Source organism: Hyperoodon ampullatus (genome assembly GCF_949752795.1).
Source record: "Hyperoodon ampullatus genome assembly, chromosome: 7".
Taxonomy (NCBI): domain Eukaryota; kingdom Metazoa; phylum Chordata; class Mammalia; order Artiodactyla; family Ziphiidae; genus Hyperoodon; species Hyperoodon ampullatus.
In genome coordinates, this window is record NC_136920.1 from 34,519,491 (window position 1) to 34,541,916 (window position 22,426).

General features: G+C 36.9%; 1 protein-coding gene across 1 annotated transcript in view; it reads left to right on the top strand.

The window, feature by feature from the left end:
- SLC5A12 (solute carrier family 5 member 12) overlaps positions 1 to 22,426 on the top strand; it is a gene marked incomplete at both ends in the record, with an annotated part of 42,847 nt that overhangs the window by 6,237 nt on the left and 14,184 nt on the right. The window contains 8 exons of the mRNA XM_079708897.1: positions 1,082 to 1,147; positions 2,492 to 2,543; positions 4,964 to 5,031; positions 8,634 to 8,788; positions 8,908 to 9,048; positions 13,925 to 14,054; positions 15,454 to 15,542; positions 20,503 to 20,615. Coding sequence (XP_079565023.1) covers positions 1,082 to 1,147; positions 2,492 to 2,543; positions 4,964 to 5,031; positions 8,634 to 8,788; positions 8,908 to 9,048; positions 13,925 to 14,054; positions 15,454 to 15,542; positions 20,503 to 20,615 — 814 coding nt within the window. The remainder of the gene's footprint in view (positions 1 to 1,081; positions 1,148 to 2,491; positions 2,544 to 4,963; positions 5,032 to 8,633; positions 8,789 to 8,907; positions 9,049 to 13,924; positions 14,055 to 15,453; positions 15,543 to 20,502; positions 20,616 to 22,426) is intronic.

Sequence of the window (22,426 nt, forward strand, 5' to 3'; positions counted from 1 at the left end):
ATCCTTTTTTTTGTTTGTTTGTTTTTTAACATCTTTATTGGAGTATAATTGCTTTACAATGGTGTGTTAGTTTCTGCTTTATAACAAAGTGAATCAGTTATATATATACATATGTTCCCATATCTCTTCCCTCTTGCATCTCCCTCCCTATCCCACCTCTCTACGTGGTCACAAAGCACCGAGCTGATCTCCCTGTGCTATGTGGCTGCTTCCCACTAGCTATTTATTTTAAGTTTGGTAATGTATATATGTCCATGCCACTCTCTCACTTTGTCCCAGCTTACCCTTCCCTCCCCATATCCTCAAGTCCATTCTCTAAGAATTGGTGAATTTGGAGAGAGGGAGGCTCTCTCACACTGAAAATCTGCCTACACAAAGGACAAATCTGCAGAGTACAAAGCATGCTGGTTGAATTATACATAATGATTTTATGTGGAGAATAAATCATGTGAGTGTTAGTGATTGGAGCTAAGACAGAAAGGGTGTGGATCAGACAGTAGAGAGTTTAGTATATCAAGCCTGGGATGTGCATTTTGTTTTGTCAATGATAGAGAATCACTGGAAAGTTTGAGGAAAAGCATGACATGACCAGAGTTCTGCTTTAGGAGAATCAATGCAGCAGGTGTGTGGTTGGTGGAATGAGTGGGCAAGGCTTGGAATCAGAGAGGTCAGTTAGGGGGCTACTGCATTGATCTGGGAAAGAGGAAAGGAAGGCCTGAGCTGAATCTGGGGACAGTGGGGATATAAAAGGAAATAATGGCTTTAGCATATCCAGTAAGAAGAGCCCTGGATAATGAGCCAGAAAATCTGGTTTTTATTGAAGCAATAACAATTTTAAAATAAAAAACATTTATCTTCTCTGACCATCAAGGGAAGCTTGAGCAAAAATTGAGTTTTTCTATATCTTTGACTTTAAATAATCCAAATTTGTTTCCTTTTCTCCCAAGTACAGATAGCATAAAATCATGTTATAAACTAAGCACCAAACTCAGAGAAATACCAAGAAAACAGAAAACCTTCTTAGCAGCCCTTACATAAAACTTGCTGATTCTTTGCATGTCCTTCTCTCTGTTCTTTCTAGTACTTACAACTACGATTTAACAAACCAGTTCGCTATACAGCCACAGTCATCTACATTTTGCAGACGGTAAGGGGTAAGGGTTGCTGCAGAGGTGGATTGGGGAGTGACAAGTATGGGTTTGTATATTTCAGGGGGCAATTAACACAATTAAAAGAAAGATTCAACACTAAGAAGAAACTACTTTCTTCTAAGGATAGCACTTTCAAGACAAGTGATTATATCAAGGTATTTCCACATTTCATAGACCCCATATATCTGTACAAATAATGACAAACAAATATATATATATATATATATATATAATAAACCACCAAGGGAAAAAAAGCTTTTTCTTACATTTATTTTGAACTCTTATTTAACCTGTTCAAGTTGCTTTTGATATGAAATGATCTGGTAACTAATTCTGTTTTGTTTTGTTTTTTTACTAGTAAATTATGTTGAACCAGAAATACCCGTTTTGCTGAAAATCTGTTTAAGACTATACTCTCAAACCAATATTCCCACATTCCCCTTTTGGACTCCTCTCCTGGGTTCTAGGGTGCCCTCTTTCTGCCCCACACTTGCCTGTGGGACACCCTCAATGCATTTCCCATGACTCACCAAGAACTTTCTGCTAGAAGTTAACTACCTTCTCTTTTCTTAATCAAAACTCCCACTCGGGGCTTCCCTGGTGGCGCAGTGGTTGAGAGTCCACCTGCCGATGCAGGGGACACGGGTTCGTGCCCCGGTCCGGGAAGATCCCACATGCCACGGAGTGGCTGGGCCCGTGAGCCATGGCTGCTGAGCCTGAGCGTCCGGAGCCTGTGCTCCGCAACGGGAGAGGCCACAACAGTGAGAGGCCCGCGTACCGCAAAAAAAAAAGAAAAAAAACCCCGCATGGATCTCTAAATGGTGAAATTTCATTTAAAATTAAATGGGACTCCATTCACTTCCATCAGTTCTGGGAGCTTGAAGATATACCCCCTATGAAGATCACCCATGTTGGTAGTTTTCCCTGCATGGTGCTCTAATCATGGATTATTTCCATCTCCACTCTAAAATTTATATTTCAAATTGCTAAAATGTGTTTGTGTCATGGTGATATGTGTATGATGGGGTAGTGGAAGGGTGAATCAAAAACTTAACTTGAACCATATTTTCATATCCTTCAGAAATATACCAGATCTAGCCATAAAATCTCAAAATATGCAGCCATCTTAAAAGTCCAACACTCTTCCTCCATCGCATGATTATCCCTTCTGCAAATTAGTTACAGTAGCCAAGGATTTCAAAACAAGAGTGCATGGGATTGAAGTGTTTGATGAAGAAGTTTAAGGAAATGTAGCTCTAAGGTCATAAGGAATTTTTTAGGCAGGCTTACTTTCTGTGTCACTTTTCTCACTGTTCACCTGATTCTTGTCTATCCCCCAGATTCTCTACACAGGAGTGGTGGTGTATGCTCCTGCTCTGGCCCTCAATCAAGGTGAGCTAGCGACACACTCTTGCACTGTCCACCATTTGTATATATGCCTTGTCACCTTGAGAAATATACACACAACATCTTGTTGAGGAGACATTCCTGTGGTTAGGGTGCTTGAATTACTGTAGTTGTCACAACATAAAGCTCTACAAACTGAACACTGAAAATAAAGCAAATAACTAGTTACTTGATTTTATCCACATGGTTCCAAACACCCAATTTGATTATTGCTTGTTTTCTAATCACTGAAGTTATGGCAATTTTTTTTGAAGTATGGTTGATTTACAGTATGTTTTGTTAGATTGTACATCAAAGTTATTCAGTTGTATATATTTTTTTCCAAATTATTTTCCATTATAAGTTATTACAAGATATTGAATATAGTTCCTTGTGCTATACAGTAAATCATTGTTGTTTATCTTTTTTTTCTATTGGAGTATAGTTGCTTTACAATGTTGTGTTAGTTTCTGCTGTATAATGAAGTGAATCAGCTATAAGTATACATATATCCCCTCCTTGTTGGACTTCCCTCCCACCCTCACCCACAATCCCACCCATCTAGGTCATCACAGAGCACTGAGCTAATCTCCCTGTGCTATACAACAGGTTCCCACTAGCTGCCTATTCTACACATGGTAGTGTATATATGTCAATCCTAATCTCCCAATTCATTCCACCCTCTCCTTCCCCACCCCCCATGTTCACATGTCTGTTCCCTACATCTGCGTCTCTATTCCTGCCTTGCAAATAGGTTCATCTGTACTATTTTTCTAGATTCCACATATATGTGTTAATATACAATATTTGTTTTTCTCTTTCTGACTTACTTAACTCTGTATGACAGACTCTAGGTCCATCCACATCTCTACAAATGACCCAATTTCATTCTTTTTTATGGCTGAGTAATATTCCATTGTGCATATGTACCACATCTTCTTTATCCATTTGTCTGTCATTGGATATTCAGGTTGTTTCCATGTCCTAGCTATTGTAAATAGTGCAATGAACACTGGGATGCCTGTGGCTTATTTTATGTTTATTTATTTATTTTTTTATACAGCAGGTTCTTATTAGTAATCTATTTTATACATATTAGTATATACATGTCAATCCCAATCTCCCAATTCATCCCACCACTGCCACCCCCACCCCCACTCTCCCCCCTTGGTATCCATACGTTTGTTCTCTACATCTGTGTCTCTATTTCTGCCTTGCAAACCGGTTCATCTGTACTTTTCTTCTAGATTCCAAATATATGCATTAACCTACAATATTTGTTTTTCTCTTTCTGACTTACTTCACTCTGTATGACAGTCTCTAGGTCCATCCATGTCTCTACAAATGACCCAACTTCATTCCTTTTTATGGCTGAGTAATATTCCATTGTGTATGTGTACCACATCTTTAGCCATTCATCTGTCTATGGGCATTTAGGTTGTTTCCATGACCTGGCTATTGCAAATAGTGCTGCAATGAACATTGGGGTGCATGTGTCTTTTTGAATTATGGTTTTCTCAGGATATATGCCCAGTAGTGGGATTGCTAGGTCATATGGTAATTCTATTTTTAGTGTTTTGAGGAACCTCCATACTGTTTTCCATAGTGGTTGTATCAATTTACATTCCCACCAACAGTGCAAGAGGGTTCCCCTTTCTCCACACCCTCTCCAGCATTTATTTTTGTAGATTTTTTCATGATGGCCATTCTGACTGGTGTGAGGTATGTATAGTAGTGTGTTTCAGTAATCCCATACTACTAACTTATCCCTACTCCTTCTCTTTCTCCTTTGGTAAAAGTAAGTTTGACAATTTTGTATGGTATATACACAACCACTAAATAAGGTCATCTATAATATATGGTCCTTTCTCAGTAATCTTATGAAGTAGATACTCTGAATACATGAGTAAAATGTGCTTGTAGTAATTATTTTAAGGTTTATACCTTACCCCTTTGAAAGAATAGAATCCTAGGGAAAAAAAGGAAAGAAGAAACAAAAGTGAAAAGAATTTCATAATAATACCTGTAATATTAGAAGTCCTCAGTACTCAATTTAATTGTGCTATGTGATTATAATGAGAAATATTTATTCATGGTCAATGTTTAGGTGGTTTCAAAGTACTCAGACTAAATTTGTTAAGAAAAACAAACAAACAAACAATTGGTGCAGAGATTGGAAGCTCCAGAATCTTAAGAGGAATAATTTGGCTTTTAGCATTACATGAAAATTATGGGCTGGGTTGAGGTATAATAATGTATTAAAATAACCTTTATCAGAGGTGAGAAAATTTAATGAGACAACTCTAATTTGATTTCTGTTTGTGCACAAAGAACACAGACAAAAATATTGTGACTTTTTCCTCATAAAGTTTGTTCTATTACTTTCCTTAGAGAAATGTCTTTCAATATTTTTTCTCCTTTCGTAGTGACTGGGTTTGATCTCTGGGGCTCTGTGTTTGCAACAGGAATTGTTTGCACATTCTACTGTACCCTGGTATGTATCTAGCTGTGAAAAAATATTTAGCACTATCTCTTAATATGAGATAAGGGCTAATTTCCAACAACAGGGCATCTAAGTATAGCAGAAATTGCTATCCCACAATTAGATAGAAATATGCTGGCTTCTCTGTCACAGTTTCCAGAGGAAAGTGCCGCTGTTTTGTTTAAAATTCTTTTCAGTACCGACCATTAATAGAATTTGGGCTCTGGACTCATTTGAGAAAGCCATGGCTAAGAGAAGATTTAATGACAGAAATATCTCCGTGTTCAGAGGGTAGGTGACCATATGCAACTACTGAGAAAAAAAAGTGCTCATTAACAGTGATTATAAACCATAGGTAATATTTATACTTCACTGTCTACTGGTTGAGGAATACAAAATGCATGAATGAACGATCAAGGATGGCTGGTATTTTGTAAACTTGAGGATTCCACAACTTGTTTTTGTCTCTTATAGATGGATAAGTTTGGATTACATTTAACATTTGGTCTTATACATGGTCAGTTTTAACTAAGGAAACTGGGTGGTATTGGCAATTATATTTATATAATTGTTACAATCGGTTTAGTTCAACAAATGTTCATTGAGCACCTATTATTTGCCATGCCCTGCAATAGAAATCATTATTCTTCTGAGTCATTGGTACCATATATGGAGGCTTTAAGTAACCAGTTAAGAATATGGTAATGGTCCCCAGATAGTTGGATTCTCCTAACTCCTTTACAGAGAAAAATAAAGTAATTGATGTATTATCATATAGCACCATCCATGTATTTTGGCCTTGTGTGCATATCACTTACTCTTTTAACATATATCATGATGACATACAATTTTAAAATGCTCTTATCTCTCTTTTCATACTTGCAAATTCTACCTTTTCTTTGCACTACAGTTTTATCTTATTTTTTTTTCCATTCCATTCTCACTACCATAATTCTATTCCAGACATACTCCTCCTACCTAAATTAAAAATAGTCTCCTATTCCTTACATGCCTGGCCGTATGTGACAGATTAGTGGCTCTGAAGTAACTGGCCATAGGAGGATAACTAGATGCATTGCTTAGCAACAGTAATGGAAGCCAGAAACAGTGGAATAATATCTTCAAAGCACTGAAGGAAAACAATTGTCAGTTATAATTGTGTATTTAGCAAAACTCTCTTTCAGAAACTGACTGTCAAGAACTGAGAGAAATTACCTCTAACATATCTTCCCCTGAGAAAAACCTAGAGGAAATACTGTGGGAAGAAGGAAAATTATCCAGTTTTTGATGGGAGAAGTAATGATAAGAAAATAAAATAGTACACGTTTAGTAAGTCTAGTCAAACAATTTCCGTTGCTTAATGAAAACAGCAATAATTTTATAGTATGGCATAATTTATATAGTATCTAATAATATAGTTTATAATATTATAAATATAATAATGATTACTATTATATGTAATTTTGCGATTAAGAAAAAGAATAACTTTCATTTGGACATCAATAGCATGTAAATCAGGAAGAGAGTAATTAGACTTAAAGATTTTTTTAATCCTTGAATTGCTGGGGATTAAGACGTTTTAAAAATTTAGACTCTAAATGAAAAATTCATGGCAAAATTTCAAGGGGACTCATTTAAATAAAACAATCAGAGTAGAAAAAGGGAATTAAAACAAAGCAAAACAAAACTGCAATTGATTTAAGCAAGAGAAGAAAAAAATACAGAAAAAGTAGAACAAATAGAAACCAAAAAGATGTCAGAAACAAGTCTGGATACTTTAATCATCACAATAAACAATAATAAGCTAAATGTATTACCTCTTAATTGATTTCAGTGTTTCCCTCCACCCTGCATGCCTCTGTTAACTTAATCTTCTTAAAACATCTATCTCTTCACGCCACTTGACTGACCTAATTCTCTCCTTGCTTCCCATTGTTCACAGGATAAAGTGTAAGCTTCTTAATCTAGTGTTGGAAATCTTTCAGTCTGTGAGTCAATCCACCCATCTAACCTCTTCTCACCACACCTCTGTTCCATCTCCTACCTCTTGCCAGAACACAGGCTTCAATGTCTCACCAAACTGGTGGCTCAGTTATCTAACACTTTTGCTCATAGAGCAGTTTCTTTACTCTGTTAATCCTGTGGATGTGTAGCATAGTTAAGATATCCAGTGGAAGAGATTTAAAAAAAAAAAAAGAAGAGAAGTTTTCATGGTAGCTATAGTTATCTGCCTTTTGAAGCACATTTGTTAAAGTGGTGATGAAGTGGTTTGTTCTCTTGCCCCAGGTCTAGCTCAAGTTCAGGTTTATGCATATAACCCATGCCAAGTAGCCTCTGAAAACTGAGGTCTTTGATATTTGGTCTTCATATCACTAAAATCTGATATTGTGATTTGGGTTTAGAAGTCTCAATGCCTTTAAAGAAAATCAAAATACCACTCTTGGAAGGTGGAAGTAAGAGATTGAATATTTCTCAAATTGGAAATTGAACAGAATATAGAAGCACAATGCATGTGGAAGGGACTTTTATGTCTATTTTTAAATTACATTTTAATTTTAACTACACGAGAAATGATGAGACAAATCCAGTGTCTTCTTTCTTCTCAAGATAAAGACGAAGCCTGTCATCTTTTCACAGATGTTCTTGACACTCTGGGGGAGTAACTGGGGATAATTCTATGTTTCAATGTTAAAAATACCACATCCTTTCATTCACATAGTGCTTATTCATTTTCAAAGTACTTTTAAAATATATCATTTCATTTAATCTTTCCTAATTTGCTCATGGCACCTTTGCCATGTTCCTAAGGGATTCTCCAGCAGCCTCTTTCTTTCCTCCTTTCTTCTTGCCCACATAGTCCCGACTAGAATTGTACATTAGAATCACCTGGGGAGCTGTAAAAAACACTTAGAACTGGGTCCCAGCCCAGACCTCAATTTATTCAGAATTCCTGGGGATAGGGCTCAGACATTGATTTTTTTGTTTGTTTTCAAATTCCCCAAGTAACTCTAAAAAGGATCCAGGTTTGATAACCACTGCTCTAACCTATTGCCGAATCACCGTCTCCTGAGGTCTACTGTTAGATTCACCCTCCTGACACTCTGGTTTGCTCACCTCACTATTTGACCATCCTCTAGCTCTTAAAACGCCTTTCTCCATGAATGTCTGGAATCTATCATTCCTTCCTAGTTCTTTTTCAGTAGCCTACCATCTCAGTTTCCCCAAATTTATTCACTGCACTAAATTTACAAAAAAAAAAAAAAAATCTCAAATTGTACAAGCCAGACCCAGGTGATCATCCTCAATAAACTTGGCACATAAAAGGTGCTCAGTGGTGAAAGAAAGAAAGAAAGAAAGACAGAAAGAAAGAGGAAGAGAGAAAGAAAGAAAGAGGAAGAGAGAAAGAAAGAGGGATGGAGGGAGGGAGGGAGGAAAGAAGGAAGGGAGGGAGGGAGAGAGAAAGAGAGATTGAGAAAGAGGGAGGGAGGGAGGGAGAGAAGGGGGAAGAAAGGGAGAAAAGGGAGAAAGAAAGATGCATTAGCAGAGAGGCTGTGCAGAAATGGAAGAGTTGAGGCTTCATTTTTAAGAACTCGCATCCATTCTCTTCATTTCAGGGAGGATTAAAAGCAGTGGTGTGGACCGATGCATTTCAGATGGTTGTCATGACTGTGGGCTTCTTAACGGTTCTCATTCAAGGATCAGCCAATGCTGGTGGATTACACAATGTATTAGAGCAATCAGCAAATGGATCTCGACTAAATATATTTGAGTATGTCCAATGCTACTTTTCTTGTTTTATAAAGATTTAGTCACATGACCTCATCACCTAAAATAATATTTGGGCATCAAAGGAATGTATTTGTTCACTCACTTCTGTCTGCCTCATAGCTTTGATGTAGATCCTCTCAGGAGGCATACTTTTTGGACAATCTCAGTGGGAGGAACTTTTACATGGCTTGGAATCTATGGAGTTAATCAGTCGACCATCCAGCGATGCATCTCTTGCAAAACAGAAAAACATGCCAAGCTGTGAGTTATTAATGAATATTTCAATTTTTTTCTCTGCCCTTTATATGCTTCAAATGTGTTTGTGTGTGTGTGTAAAAGAGAGAAAGAAACAAAGATTCATTTAACCCTTTCAACAATTTTTTGAGAAAGGCATTACTATTCCCTTCTCCACAAGGAAGTGGCAGTGCTGGGATTTGAACTTAGACCTTTCTGTCTGCCTTTGCTCACCGTCATTTGCTGCTTTCATTTACTGAGAAATTACTGGGTTAAATTAGGTGCTGTGGGAAGCAATGCGGAAAGAAGGAGCACATATTTCTTACTTACAGTTTCTGTGATGAGGTGGTCCTCATCACTATATTCATCCAGCATGTGGCCTCTTCAATTACTGTTTTTATTTTGATGGATGTACTGTAAAAGTTTTCAAGGAGAGGTTAAAAGAAGAAAACCCAAGGTAATGAAGCAAGTGGTAACAGGGCTTCAGCTGCTCCAACTCCTGCCCGGATAACCAGTCACCAGTTTTACCAGGTCTGCTTACTCTGAAGGACTCCACAGAGTTGCAACTTAAGGCTTTTTAAAACCATGCAATTCATCCCACCTTCTAGAATGAAGACCAAAGGAAGTTATGCACTTTTTTTTTGTAAAACTGGCAGAAATAAGCTAGAATTTCATTGAAAATGGGCATTTCATCCTCATTGCTTCTACCCAAGGTTCCAGCCTCTGCAGACTTGTCAGGATGCCGTTAACTTTTCTTGGAGTGAGAAACAGCCGCTATGAATATTTCCACAACTGATCATAAAATACTTTCAATGCATAGTTTCTTATTTAGATAGAATAAAAGATAAAATTGACTGGATATGGTTCAAAATTTTGTAACTTGAATTTCAAAAGGGAATATATTACTTACATAGTTCACATACCCTCAGCAGGAAGAAGTGAAAGCATTATCTACTGTTCTATCAATTCACTGGTGACATATTCATATCCTATTACAATAAATAACATTAAACTCTCTACACACGTGATCATCACTTTCTCAGATAGTTGAATTACTAAAAATGTATTTAGGATCAAATATAATTTTATCTTAAAATTCACTTAAAATTAGAATTCATTTAAAATTCTGCATTAAAATAAATTAGAGTTGATGATATCTGATAAGGGAAGAATCTTTAGGTGAAATAAATAATAATTCTCTGTTAAATCAAGGGGTTTTTTAAATCTTATGTGCTTGTGTTATACTGTTTATTCTTGTGAACATGCCTAATTTCTCCCTATTATTATAATGGTACCTAAAATTTAGGAAATGTATTTTTTTCATCATTTTTTCAAGAGGCCAAGAATAGTACTTTGTGTTTATTAAATATTGATTACTTATTGAACAAAGTAATGCTTCAAGAAGGTCATGCTTGAATGTGTGAATGTGTAAGCACATAAATGGACACATATATACATAAGAATTTATGTGTGTGTGTGCGTGTGTAGGAGTGTATATATGTATATTCCAGCATGTGTACTTGTGCTTGTGTATCTTTAGATCTTGTTTAGTGAATTGGTTTAAACTAAGCCACCCATTCATAATAGTTTCTTGGAATTTGTTACATTAGTATTTGATGGGTATGAAAACTGTCAGAAAAGGAGAGATACTCATGAAAGAAAATATATATATAATTTCCTAAGCATTTAGGACTGCCATTCCTGGTTCCACCCATCCCCACTCCCATGGAAGGACCAGAGCTATGATGGGAATTTTGTTAGAATAAGGAAAGAAGAAAAAATAAAAACTGTCTTTAGAAAAGACTTCCCTGTAAGAATCTTAGTTGATTTAGTTGATACAATTCAGGAGTGAGAAATCAGTCCAAATGGTCAGTATGGTTGAAGTGCACACAGCTGGAGGGGAGATTGCTATAGTGGGGATCTAGTGGGCCGTCTCATTTGTCATGCAACTGGAGCCTCAAGGGCACTTCCAGGGCAACTGGGGACCACTCAGAGCCAGCTGCCAACAGACTCTTATCTAGGAGGCTCTATAGAATGTTGATTACGTGCATCATTTCTGGTCAATTATCTGAGAGCCTGATGTAATTAGGACATTCCATCAGGGTTTAGAAAAATCTCTGCATCATAGATAGGTGAAAATACATCCATAAAGCTCATACTGAATGTGGCCATAGGTTAAAACCAGAAGTGACCCATTATAGATGCATTTAATTGCATGGCCAGAATGCTGATTACTCACTAAAGACAGCTTCATCTTAAGCCAGATCTTCTTCACACTTAGGAATAGTATCACTTACCAAGTCATTTTAGACGTGCTCCCTGGAAGCTGCTTTGGATGCTTTTGTTTCTAGACTTCAGTTTACGCTTCAGGACTGCAGGTAGAAGATGATGCTGTGATGTCAGGAGAAGCTGGTGCAGGTTACCAGGTCCCTTCCCATCACCGTCTCATGTCCCAGCTAAGATGAGCACATCCACACCCAGTCACTTATGTTCCATTCTCTTTGCCTATGTTTATTTCTTTATATCTTTTATTGCATCTAAAATCACCTTGTTTATTTATTTCATTTTGGTGATTATTACCTGCCTCTAATCCCAGAATATCATCTTCATGAGGGTGGGCTCTGGGTTGCTCACTGCTATGTCCTCAGTATCCAGAAGAACCTGGTACATAGTGATGCTTCATAAATATTTTCTGAATGAATCGATGAAGTGGCTTAAGTTGCAAACAGGAGAATTAGCCCTGTAGAGAATTAAAGTCTATCTTTGAAGAAAAAATAAGTTCAAATACAAGGGCTTTAACATTCTATTATACAATTTTGCCACTGATTTCTCATTTCCCATAGTTGACTGGTGAGTTTTTAAAATTGTTTTGAATAATGGCTATATAACCTACATATGGCTGTATAACCTCCATATATTTTTATGGAGTATAACTCATTCAATCCTCATATTAGTCCTATAATAAGAAGTAAGGCAGGTATGTTAACACTCTTTTTACCAAGGATTTAACTGGCTCAGAATCTTAGTGACTTGTCTGAAGTCACACAGTTGTTAAGTATAAAGTCTTCTGACTCCAGGTCCAGTGCTTTTTCAAAAAAGAAATGATGTAAAGAATATAACCAGGGCTTCCCTGGTGGTTGAGAGTCTGCCTGCCGATGCGGGGGACATGGGTTCGTGACCCAGTCTGGGAAGATTCCACATGCCACGGAGCAGCTGGACCCATAAGCCATGGTCGCTGAGCCTGTGCTTCCGGAGCCTGTGCTCCACAATGGGAGAGGCCACAACAGTGAGGGGCCCGCGTACCGCAAAAAAAAAAAAAAGAGTATAACCATATTGTAAAGAATTTCTATTTTTCATTTATTCATTTAATCATTTTTAACAAAAATAAAATAATTTACGTCTGCTATGTGCCAGCACTATTGGGTGCTCTGGGGACATAGCCCTGTGTGTGTTCAAGTGGGGGAAACAGATAATAAACAAATAAATTTATTATACAATTTCAGATAAGGATAAATGCTATAAAGATGTAAAGCCGTATAAGGAGTAGAATCTGATGAGAGAGCAGGGAGTGACCTTTCAGGTAAAGAGGCCTATCCATGATATGGCCTGAGAAAAGTTTGAATAGAATTTGTCTAAATGGCGGAAGTAAGAGTACAGCTAATTCAGTTTGCAGATATTGACCATTTGATGTATCAAATGTATTCCCCAAAGGCTATGTCTAAATCAACCTTTTTCAAACAAAAGCAAACAAACAGCTAAAACTCAAAGATAAATATGGTTGGAATAATCCCAAGGAAGGAATTTCAGAGATAATACCCTTTCCTAATGTAAATAATGTAAAATAAAAATTTCCAAATGGATTGATTATTTAATATATTTGCTTCATAAAAGAATACTTTGATTTACGGGTTTTCTGAAAGTCAGGTACACCTGTACAGCAGGGGTTTTAGGGGGCTTTGAAATGAATATGTGTCCTTACATTTGAATGTGAGTGCATCTGAATCCCTTCAAACAATGGCTGAATCCCAGGAAATGCCTCCTGTTGCTCTTTGGGCCCCCTGCCCCTTGAAACTCTCGCCAGAGCGAGATTGTTTGTTCTCTCACTGATCCAGTGTGAGGCCAGACAACTTTCAAGTCTTCCCTGAGATTTAGAAGATGTGTAATATTTTGACTTTCAAAGAACAGTATGAATACAAAATAACCATAGGATATTACAAATGCACTCAAACTGAAGTTAAGCAGAATGTTATAGAATAAAAGAATTGTTGTAGAATAAAAAGAACTGCTCCAAAGAATATGGGGAAAATGACTTTAGGTTTTTCATACCTTCTATTGCCTTTTAAAAAACTGAACTTTAAACTTCATCTGATTTAATCTCCAAAGCGAATATTTCCAAAACGTGTCTACTTCTACATTTATCTCATCATTCCTCTGGAATAAAAGATGTTAAAATGTAAGTTGGCTTTTTGACAGTTTCATGAATTGAGTGGGGGGAAATTACTTGAAGTTCTATAATATGAGTGATTTTATGAAATTTCATCCAAGGAAATAGACCTCACACTACACATTGCAACTTTGCAGAAAAGCTATTTCAAAAGCAAACCCATCAAGAATCTACCTTGTTCAAATTTCATAATCAGTCTAAAAGTGTAACATGCCCAAACAAAAAAAATGCAAAAGTATAAAAAGTAATGATTTTTTAAAAATTGAAATATAATTGACTTGTATTAGTTTCGGGTGTATAACATAGTGACTTGATATCAAAATATATGCATTCTTGAAGGGATAGAATTTTATTTTATAGCAAAAAGGCCCCCAAAATTTTACCTTGAGTCTTTGGTAATGTCCTCACCACACTGTAATATGACAGAGTCTACCAGTAGATCCATGTGTTATTTTCTAGAGCCTTGTATTTCAACTTGTTGGGCCTCTGGGTCATTCTGGCATGTGCTGTCTTCTCTGGCTTAATCATGTACTCCCACTTCAAACACTGTGATCCTTGGACTTCTGGTATCATCTCAGCACCAGACCAGGTATGTGCTCCCTTGGGGCCGGTGGGGAACAGCTGAAATGAGTGTGTTTCTGGCCATCGATGCTGAGCCTTTCTCTTTTTCGACCTGGACCTGTAGGTATTTCCCAAACCCCAAAGACTTGATTTCTTTCCTCTCCTCATGGATGATATTATCACAGATCAGGTTCTAATACTGGGGAGTGAACATGTAAAAAGTAGGTATCTCACCTTGTCCTTGAAGGCAAGGACTGGGGCCAGGGAGGGGCTGGGGAGAGTGGAAGAGGACTTGAACCTATAGCTTTGGTTTTCAATGCCACCATTCAATTATTTTTTTCTATCCATCACAAGGTTGATTAATGATGCTTTAATCTCAGATTGAACAAAATGACCCTTATTTCTATAATGCTTCTGCTCATGTCTTCTCATTATGGCTTAAACAATATCACCCCAATATATTACATTAAACATGTTTTTTAAAATTAATTTTTATTGGAGTACAGTTGATTTACAGTGTTGTGTTAGTTTCAGCTGTACAGCAAAGTGACTCGGTTATACATATACATATATCCATTCTTTTTTAGATTCTATTCCGGTGTATGTCATTACAGAGTATTGAGTTCCCTGTGCTGTACAGTAGATTCCTATTGGTTATCTATTTTATACACAGTAGTGTGTATATGTCAATCCAAATCTCCCAATTTATCCCTCCTCCTCCTTTCCCCCCGGTGATCATAAGTTTGTTTTCTACATCGGTGACTCTATTTCTGTTTTGTAAATAGGTTCATTTGTACCGTTATTTTAAGATTCCACATATAAGTGGCATCATATGATATTTGTCTTTCTCTGTCTGACTTATTTTACTCAGTATGACAATCTCTTGGTCCATCCTTAAAAACTCCATTCACGGAGAATATTCTCGGGAGGAGCTATTGTCTCTATCCTCTCCCCCTACATATACAACTGTCCCACTGTGTCCTGTGGCTGCTCCTCTCCCACAAATCTGGCTCCAGAGTAGAACCATAATACCTAGACTCCCTGAAGACCTGTTTTAAGCATTTGTTTTTAGGATTTAGTTTCTAACATTAAGGATAAACAGGCAAGAAAATAGCACACATTGCAAACGTAAAAAAAGTTAAAAGTTCCTGAATATTCTAAAGTTCATCCAACATTTTCCTTATATGACTGTCCCCTTCCTATCCCTTCCCCTCCCCTACAGCTGCACCTCAGGTCCATGGAATTGGATTGATCATAACCTCATTTGTTAGCATTTAACAACAATAGTCCAGACAAATCCCTTTATTGTTACTTTATTTTTTTCTTTTTTTTCCCACCTCCTTTTGCTAAAAAGCTACAATACAGTCCCACATTTCAGACACTGCTGATGAGACCACTAATCCCATCTTGTTTTGCCTCCTCCTCAGCTGATGCCATACTTCGTCATGGAGTTATTTGCCACAATGCCAGGACTGCCAGGACTTTTTGTGGCTTGTGCCTTCAGTGGAACTCTGAGGTTGGTGTATTGACTACACTTGGCAATAATGTTCTGATAATGATGATGGTGAGGATGGTGATAGCCAGGCAACAAGGATGACAAGGGTAATGGTCGTAGTCATCATCAGTATTACTGAGTATTCACTGTGTGTCAGCTGCCCTGCTGAATGCCTTATATGCATTTGCTCATTAGTTGTCACACATTATATGAGGCCGAAACTACTCATTATCATCAGCTTACAAATAAGGAAACTAAGAGTTAGCAAGGTAGGTAACTTACCCATGGCGAGACAGTAAACTACAGAGGTGGTACATAAACCTAGGTCTGCCTTTGCACTAGATCTCTCTGTTTATTTTCTCCACCTTGTCTGATGCCAACTGCCCCCATGATTTCGCATCACCTGCACACAAGGCAGCTGTCTCTGCTGGCATTTCTCATTCAGCTGCAATACATTCTTACAGATCTATCCTTTGCAATCCATTCTCTCTATCTTCAATAACACACTCAGGCACATCCATATCCAAAATGTAAGAACATCCATATCCAAAATGTAGACATTATTCTAAATACAAATTTTTTCACACATTTATTCTAACAAATATTTTAGAAGGTTTATATTATACCAAACACAGCTGGTGACAGTGGGGATACTTCAGGGAACAAGACTAGCATAAGTATTGCCCTGATATAGAGTTTTCATTCTAGTAGACATGGAAGATGGACAATATATAACTAAACAACAACAAAAAAGAGAAGATATTGTTTGATAATGACAAATAGTATAAAGGAAATGACAGAGTGATAACCTAGAGAGAGGTTAGGTTTGGGGACTTTGTTTTTGATAGGGTCTTTAGTGAATTCCTATTTAAGTATATGACATTTGTGTTGAGATCTAAAGTGTGTGGAGAAGCCAGCTCTGTGAAGATCACAGGCAGAAACTTTTACAGGCAGTGGGGAGGGCAAATACCAAAGCCTCAAGGAGATAATCTGCATGGAATAGTTCAGGATCCAAGAGAAGAGTTGAAGCATAAGGAACGGGGAGGACAGCAGATGGGGAGGAGCCTAAAGAGGCAAGCAGGCATCAGATCAGGAAGAACCTTTATGAAAGAATAAAGAGCTTGCATTTCATATTAAATAGGAAGGTTTGAAGCAAGGAGGTTTGATGGTGTCATACAACTGAAGACTCAGTCTTCTTTGTGGAGGGAAGTGGCTATCACAAAAGCAAGAGTGGTGAAAGTGGGTGACTACACAGGAGTCTTTTGCCTTAATCCAGGTTAGACATGATAGTGACTTGGCGAATGGGGGCAAGAGTGTTGAGGGCAATGGACTAAAACATTAAGACAGTATCATGTTTTTAGATTCCACATGGAAGTGATATCATATGGTATTTGTCTTTCTCTGTCTCACTTACTTCACTTAGTATGATACATATTCCCTTGATCAGAAGTGGGGTTGGCTACCTTTCCATACTTTCACTGGCCGTTTGTAGTTCTTTTTCTGTAAAATGCCAATTCATATTCCCTGCTATTTTTTTCTTTTGAGTTTTCTTCTTTATATATATAAGAAAATAGCCTATTGACATGTCTCATTTTTCTCATCTGTCCTATGTATATTTGCTTTATTAATAGTATTTTTGAGTATGTTGAGCTTCTATTTCATATTAATCAATCCTTTTACATTTTGGTTTCTGGGTTTATATCATTCTTATGAAGGCTTCTCCATTCCATGTTTATAGATAATCATCCAGATATCATTCTAGTCTATGGCCTTATTAAATGTTAAAATTATTAAATCATCTAGACTATACATGGGGTATAAGAAATGAAGAGGAGTTCCTGACTTATTTTCCTTCTAAGTTAGTAGACAGTTGTCCCATTATTTTTTAGTAAAAAGCCACATTTTCACCACTGACTTGAAATACTACCTTTATCACATCCTACATTCTTTTATATATTTGGAACTTTTCCTGGACTTTCTTTTATATTCCTTTGATCTATTTGTGTACAGTTAGGACAATATTAATAATTTTAGTGACTAAGCTTTAAAGTTTGATTTAAAATATGTTAGGTTAGTATTTATTCATTATATTTCTTTTACAGAATTTCCCTTGATATCAGATTTTTCCTAATTATTTTCAGTTAATTCTATAGAACTTGGGTGTACTCAAATCATAATACCTGCAAATACTTTTGAGTTCTCTTCTTTTCTAAAGTTACACTTCTATGTTCACTCTTATGTAATTATGCTTTGAGAACAATGATAAAAAAATTTAGGGATTACAGAAATCCTTGTTTTGTTATGCACTTTATCTTTTTATTTTTAAATAAATTTATTTATTTATTTATTTATTTTTGGCTGTGTTGGGTCTTCATTGCTGTGTGTGGACTTTCTCTATTTGCAGCGAGCAGGGGCTACTCTTCCTTGCGGTGCGTGGCCTTCTCACTGCAGTGGCTTCTCTTGTTGTGGGGCATTGGCTCTAGGCTCACGGGCTTCAGTAATTGTGGCAGGTGAGCTCAGTAGTTGTGGCTTGCAGGCTCTAGAGTGCAGGCTAAGTAGTTGTGGCTCACAGGCTTTGTTGCTCTGCGGCATGTGGGATCTTCCCAGACCAGGGCTCGAACCCATGTCCCCTGCATTGGCAGGTAGGATTCTTAACCATTGCACCACCAGGGAAGTGCCTGTTATGCATTTTAAAGGGAATTGTTCTTGGATTTTACCATTAAATATGATTTCAGGTTTTGGTTTAAACTATATTATTTTTTACATTTTAAAATATTTATATAAAACTAATAAAATCATAAAAAAGAACAAAAATGCATATATTTATTTTACTTTAAGAAATATTTTTATCAGGGAGAAATATTGAATTTTGGTAAACTATTGGCATTTTTTTTTTTTTTTTTTTTTTGCTTTATGCGGGCCTCTCACTGCTGTGGCCTCTCCCATTGCGGAGCACAGGCTCCGGACGTGCAGGCTCAGCGGCCATGGCTCACAGGCCCAGCTGCTCCACGGCACGTGGGATCTTCCCGGACTGGGGCACGAACCCGTGTCCCCTGAATCGGCAGGCGGATTCTCAACCACTGCACCACCAGGGAAGCCCAACTATTGGCATTTTTGAAATGAGTATTTTTTGCTTTTTTAGCTTTTGGCATATTAATATGTTGACATTTCAAAAATAGTGACATCTCTTAATTCATATAATGACTTTAAATTGCTTATAGTATAATTTTAATTTAGTGTTCTGCTGAATTATTTTTACTAATACTCTTTGTAGGATTTTGCATCAGTAATATAAAGTCATATTTTCTGTGGTGTTGGTATTAGTATCTCAAGGAAACTAAGGACAGAAATGATGAACACCAGAGGATCAAACACAAGTAGGGTGACACACTAGCTTTCATTTTGTCCCTCCCTACAGAGTTTTATTTATTTTTCTTAAAGCTGACTCCAGAATGGAGAAATATAGCTGTCAACAGATTAATTCCTCCATAAGAGAATGGTTGATTCTTTTGATCTCAAGTTCGAAAATTCCAAGAAAGAGACACTGGACAGTACATATTATAGAGAGATTACTATTACTATAACATTAAGGAGGGTGTTGGGTTAGGGAAAGGGAAAGACAAGAGTGGGGGGTGGAGTAAAGAGATGGTGGTTGAGTGATAGGAAAAAAAAACGATTTTCACCATCTTGTAACAGTTTTAGAATCTGAGAAATTGACATATGGATAATACATCTGACCTCAAAAGCAACCCAGCAAAGGTTCTACAAATCTGCTCCCTCTGGGCCAAAATCAGTTTTTTGTTCCCTCCCTCCCAATGGATTCAAGGGTTAATCCTAATGTTCGAAACTTTCAAATGATGGATTTTGAGCCATATATGTTGGGAGCATGGAAGTTTATTTTATTTGATCATCTCCTTTCCTTATTTGACTTGCATGGATCTACAGATAGAAGAGGAGTCTTATAGGGAACGTCTATTCTACTAGCTAAAATATTCCCAGTCTAGATGAGGAATTTAATAAGCTTTCATGCTATTCTGCAAAGAAAACAACTTCTTGGGTTTTCTGTCCACTAAGCGAGTTTTAGGGCTATAAGACTGAACTCTGATTGGAAAGTCAGAGAGAATATCAGAGCTTTTATGTGCTTTTGGTCTTTGCCTGCTTCCTAGTCTTATCTTTGCTCCTTTCTCCCTTATTAATTGCATGCTAGTCACACTGGGGCTTCCTGTTGTTGAATGAAACAAGTTTTCCACCTGTAGGCATTTACTTGTAATTTTCCCTTTGTTCTAAAACATCTTTTTCTGAATTTGCATGGGTCCTTTCAGTGCCTATCTTAACCATCACTTCCTTAGGGAAGAATATCCTAACTTCATATCGGTTTAGGCCTCTGAAAGACATGATTTCATAGCTCTTTGTTATTTTTCTTCATAACAATTGTAGTCAATTGTATAATTGGTTGTTAAATGTCTATGTCACCAAGTAGAGTGTAAGCTCTATACCTTTCTGGTTCACCATTGTATGCCTAGTACTCAGAATGAACAGATGCATAAATGGTATGAATGAATGAGTGAATGAATGAATGAGTGAATGGCATATTGTACTGATTCCTGGATTAGGATAGTCAGTACTTTCTGCCTCAAGTTTAACCTTCTCACACACACACACACACACACACACACACAAATCTCAGCTACTGCATTCTAACTCATTTAATGTCTTGTTAGGGGAATCAGTGAGAGTTCCAGCATGGAAGCCTAGCTTCTTCACTGGAGTTAGAGGAAGATATCAAAGAGCATTAAGCACAGAAGCAGCTTTGAAGAGTGAGTAGACAGGCCATGTAGTTCCCCTGAAGTTCCAGAATAAGGACATATGTCTGTCTCTGTTTTTTTCTAGAGCCCTGCCTTGTCTATTTGCCCTGGACACCAGGGCAGGCCGGTCAGCTTTATTTACCTTGGACTATGTTCTCGATTTTCTCTCCCTGTAGCACCGTGGCTGCCAGCATCAATGCCTTAGCAACAGTGACGTTTGAGGATTTTGTCAAGAGCTGTTTTCCCCATCTCTCTGACAAGCTGAGCACCTGGATCAGTAAAGGCTTATGTAGGTACAGCCAGTGGATCTTGTATTCCATATCATGAAATGAACGTGTGGTACGTGTCAAATCCTGCACACGCTATTCACGGCACTCTGACAGGCACAAGTTCATGTGAAGATACATGAGGAATCTCACATGTCAAGTCTTACACTTCTGGAGATACCAGGAGGGTACTAGGAAAGAATGACCAGTTAGCTTAGCTTTTACCAACCTTACATTCGACATTCTTCTGTGTTCATCCTACACCCTAGATGCATCACATCAACACCTCTTGATTACGCCATGTATTGATCCTGTTTAGTCTCTCCACAGAGGAAGATGTTCTGCTCACTATCGCCAGTCAGCTTGTCTAATAAAGCCAAAGTCTTTTCTAGAGTCCTTTATTACCAAATATTCTTCATTGGTTTTTAATAGTTTTAGTAGTAATAATATGCAATATAAAATTATTTTATCTATCAAGATATGTTTAATATTATATACTTATTTTCATTAAATTAAATTATTTATCAATTGCAGAACTAATACCATCTTGTTTTATATTATAGCTTTGCAGTGTTTTATTTAAAATATCTGGTAGAGCAGCTCCCCTCATTCGGGGTTTGTGTTCTCCATATTCTTCATTATTTCCCTTATTTTCATAACTTTGTCCTTTTCCTCTGCATGCTTGAAGGGCTCAGGTTTTATCTCAATGTTACTTTAAGTTCTCCACAAAGTAAATTTCTTAACAATAATGATTTGAATTCTGCTGTTGTGTTTTGCTCCTCACATTTTACTATAAAAATTCAATCATACAGAAAAGTTTAAAGACATTTACCATGATTTCCTGTATATATACCACCAAGATTCTCCATTAATGTTTTATTAAACTTGCTTTTTCACATATCTATCTAGCTGTCTATCCATCCATTAATGCATCATATATTTGATACACTTAAAAATAAATTGCAGACATCAGTACACTTTCCCCTAATTATTTTAGCATATTATTAACTAGAATTCAATAATTGGTTAAAGTTTTTTAAATGTAAAATCTACCCACAATGAATTGGACAAATGTTAAGTATATATTTGCTGAGTTTTGAAAAATGTGTACACCTGTGTAACTCAATCACTAAAGATATAAATCATTGCCATCACCCTGGAAAGTTATCTTGGTTATTCTGGTCAATTCCTACTCCCACTTCCCTCTAGGGGCAGCTACTATTCTGGTGTTTTTCATCATAGATCAGTTTTACCTCTTCTAGAATTTCATATAAATTGAATCACACAGTACCACTCTTTTTTGTAAGGACTTCTTTCACTCAGCATAATATTGTTGAGATCCATCCATGTTTTTTTTTGTATCAGTAGTTTATCCCTTTTTATGGCTGAGTAGTATGACATTGTATGGATTTACCTTTTTTTAAAAATTTCTACTTCTATTGATGGACCTAGGTTGTTTCAGTTTGAAGTTTTTATGAATAAAGCTGCTATGAATATTCTTGCACAGGTCTTTTTTGTGAACATGTTTTCATTTCTCTTTGATAAATACTTAGGTGTGGAAGTGCTTGGTCAACTATTATAATTTTTAATTTCCTTATAGTTCTTCCTTATCACACCTGGATTCATCTTCATCTAAACTTTTGGGTGTTGCACCCTACCTTGTTGTGTTTTCATACCATTTGCTTTCTCTTGAACTGCACTTGTTGCATAATTGAATCTATCTGTTTTGCATCATATTGAAATTGCCAGTTTCTAAATACTTTTTTTTCTGGTTCTTAAGTATTTCCAGAAAACATATTCTGTATTTGAGTTTTCAGGTTAATTATTCATTTCC